The 3469-nt window shown below is 34.5% G+C and overlaps 1 protein-coding gene across 1 annotated transcript; it reads left to right on the forward strand.

Moving 5' to 3' along the window:
* Window positions 1-2356: 2356 nt before the first annotated feature.
* Window positions 2357-3219, forward strand: LOC110733964 (cytochrome P450 704C1-like). The gene is made up of 2 exons (XM_021914034.1): window positions 2357-2651; window positions 2734-3219. Exons 1-2 carry the CDS (start codon window positions 2370-2372, stop codon window positions 3199-3201), a joined length of 750 nt encoding a protein of 249 aa, XP_021769726.1. The 5' UTR covers window positions 2357-2369; the 3' UTR covers window positions 3202-3219.
* The last annotated feature ends 250 nt before the right edge of the window (window positions 3220-3469 follow it).

Genomic DNA, 3469 nt, shown 5'->3' on the forward strand with positions numbered 1-3469 from the left:
ATGCAACGGTCGACAATGGGATGGCTAGTATGTCACGTGCCATGCGATTAAGAATCACATAACGCTGACCATTCTTACCCCACCATGTCAATGCATCTTGTTCTTCCTCCTCCGGCCCTAATTGATCATTTAAGTACCTATCCAACTCACTTATCGCATACCCACTTGTCCCCTTCAATCGTTTTGCTCTTTCTTTTAGTTTCCTCACATAATCGGAACCCACTCCTTTACTATTATCAATATCCATTGACATATTATCTCCACAATCTGGAATATTAGAAGTAGCATACATTTTTCTATATTCCTCAAATAAAGAGTAAGCGAACTCCTTCACATCATTAGCAAGTTTTGTACCCTTTTCCGGTCCATGCATATCCGTTAGTGTCAATTCAACAATGACCATCTTAGAGTGAGGGTCGAGAAGAAGAGCAACATAAATGAACTTATTCATCTTATCCACATCCCCCCAATACTTATCAAACTTTTTTTTCATTGCAATGGCCATGGCTTGAAAATTCAAGTCCTCACTTTGTTCCCAATTATTCAACATATCATACATAGAAGCAATTTCTCCTAAACCTTTATTAGCTGTCACATAATGGGAACCAGAAATTCGTTTAGTTAACAGATAAAACCCCCCTAGAAACAAAACCAACCTCTCCACTTTTTCCCAATCTTCGGGTTCGGGAGGCCTTTCATTGTCATTCAAATCCTCTCCATCAGGAAGAGATAACCCACTAAAAACACGTCGAAACTTCAAAGCCGTTTCCAACATTATGTATGTGGAGTTCCAACGAGTGGGGACATCAAAGGATAAAGAAGATTTTGAATCTATGTTTGCTTTTTGCACAAGATCTTTGAATCTAAGTATTCTTGCAGGGGAATTCTTAACATATTTCACAGCATTTCTAACTCTATCAATGCACACACCATGTTCTCTAATACCATCCCACACAATTAAATTAATGATATGAGCAATGCATCTAACATGGAGATTTTTTCCATCATTTATACATCCTGTTCTTCTAACCATTCTACTCAAGTGTGCACAAGCAACATCATTTGAAGAAGCATTATCAACAGTGACAGTAAAAAGTTTATCATCAATACCCCAATACTCTAAACATGCCTCAACTGCTTTTCCAATAGCCTCTCCTTTATGACTAGAAATTGGACAAAAATTTATGATCTTTTTATTCAATTTCCAGTCATTATCAATGAAATGAGCTGTAAGACACATATAATTAATTCTTTGTATTGAAGTCCAAGTATCAGTGGTCACAGAAATTCTTTGACATGTCTTAAACATTTCTCTCAATTTCTCTTTTTCACTATAATACAACTTTAAACAATCACGAGCAATGGTAACACGAGATGGAATGTGAAATTGTGGACATGCAACTTGCACAAAGTGCCTAAAACCGGATTTTTCCACATGCTTAAATGGTAACTCATCAACAATAATCATGTGAATCAATGCCTCTCTAACATCATTCAAGTTAATAATCCTACTCCCACACTTTAATTCACTACTCTCATGTTCTTGATCAAAATACAATTTAGTTTGCTTTTCTTTGCCCTTTTCTTTTTCTATATTAATAGGATTACCGAGACATGATTCTGCATGGTTTTTAACATTTTTTGAACCATTAAGATTACCATCAGCAGCAAAAGTTTTAGGACAGAACTTACATTCAGCTCGTAGTTTTCCATTCTCGACGTACTCTAAGTAATATTTCCAATACTCAGCTTTCCTCTTACTTTTTCTGTTCCATATATATTCCCGCCCCGCTTTTAGCTTCTTATCAGGAGGCAAAGTAGATTGCAATTCTTCCATATCCTTTTCAGAAAGTGGCTGTGACGTTTGTTCAGAAAAAGAAGCAGACCGTTTGGATTGAGAGCTCTCCATCTACAATATAATTATATACAATATAAGTAATTTTAAAGTAACAATTATATACACATACCATTTTATAAAAAAAATTTAAGAGCAACTTACATTGCAAGAATAAGAATCCGTGGTTCCTTGACTTCCTTCACTCCCTGCAAGAATAAAAACAAAAATAAGAACCCCTGAACTACACACAGGTTAGCCAACTTATTTAATCTTAATAATCTGAGTCCATACTTTTAGCAGCCTAGCAGGAATAAACACAAATTTTAAAGTATAAGTTAGCTTAAAAAGTGTCCATATATACACATTAGAAATATCAATACACATTAGAAATACTTTCAACTTTCTGAAATTTATGTTAAGAAAAAAATGAGAGAGGCATTGCCCACACAACACAACACAACACAACACAACCAACTTTCTGAAATTTATGTCAATACCCAGAAATTTCTGAAACTTTCTATAGGACTTGTTTATGAAGTCAACGTTAGATTCTATTTTCAAAGTTGCATTTGGAGTTGATCTAGACAGTATGTGTGGCTCAAATGAAGAAGGGAAGAAATTTGGCCAGGCTTTTGATGATGCTAGTGCTTCAACCATGTTACGATATGTAGACATCTTTTGGCCTATCAAGAAATTTCTCAACATTGGCGCAGAGGCTAAACTTAAGAGAAGTGTCAAAACTGTTGATGATTTTGTTTACAAATTAATCAGTAACAAAGTGGAACTAATGAAAAGTTCACAAAGCAATGTCTCAGTAAGTGAATCATAACTTAGAAGTCTGTAATCATATCGGTTTACTGAGGAGATTAATGCATTCTTTCTGTGTGAATTTGTAGGAAATGCAGATGAAAAAGGATGATATCTTGTCAAGGTTCCTGGAGCAGAGCGACACTGATTTGAAGTATCTGAGAGATATAATCTTGAGCTTTGTAATTGCGGGTAAAGACACAACAGCAGTTACACTTTCATGGTTTGTTTACATGCTTTGTAAACACCAGAATATACAGGAAAAGGTTGCTGAAGAAGTAAGGAAAATTACGAAAATGGAAGGAGTTGGAAAATTTTCAGAACTTGCTGCTAGTTTGACAGAAGAATCACTTGAAAGACTGCAGTATTTACATGCTGCATTGACAGAAACTCTCAGACTCTATCCAGCAGTTCCAGTCAGAAAATTTCATTGCTCTCATAATCTCATTGTTTGTTCTCTTCCTTTTTATTTTTCTCTTTTGTGTTACACGTTACTTGCTGAAGTTTATGTCAATTTCAGAGGCACATTCCAACTTATCATATATCAACCAAGCTAATTTCTACCTTTCTCTCAATTTCTAATTTTGAAATCAAAATAATTGCATTTTCTCTAATTTCAAAGTCCAACCAAAAGGAGTCTAAGAAATTCAGGTACTTGACAAAAATAAACAATGCAATCATGATGAAAAACTAATTGTCCTCTGCTACAATCCCATTACCAAAACATAAAAATAAATAAATTCGAAGATAAACATTAAACCCTAAAACCCTAAACTTTAAACTAAAAAAAAACCAAAAAAAAAAACATAAATTCGAAAGAAATTC

This window comes from Chenopodium quinoa, unplaced genomic scaffold (assembly GCF_001683475.1).
Source record: "Chenopodium quinoa cultivar QQ74 unplaced genomic scaffold, ASM168347v1, whole genome shotgun sequence".
Taxonomy (NCBI): Eukaryota; Viridiplantae; Streptophyta; class Magnoliopsida; order Caryophyllales; family Amaranthaceae; genus Chenopodium; species Chenopodium quinoa.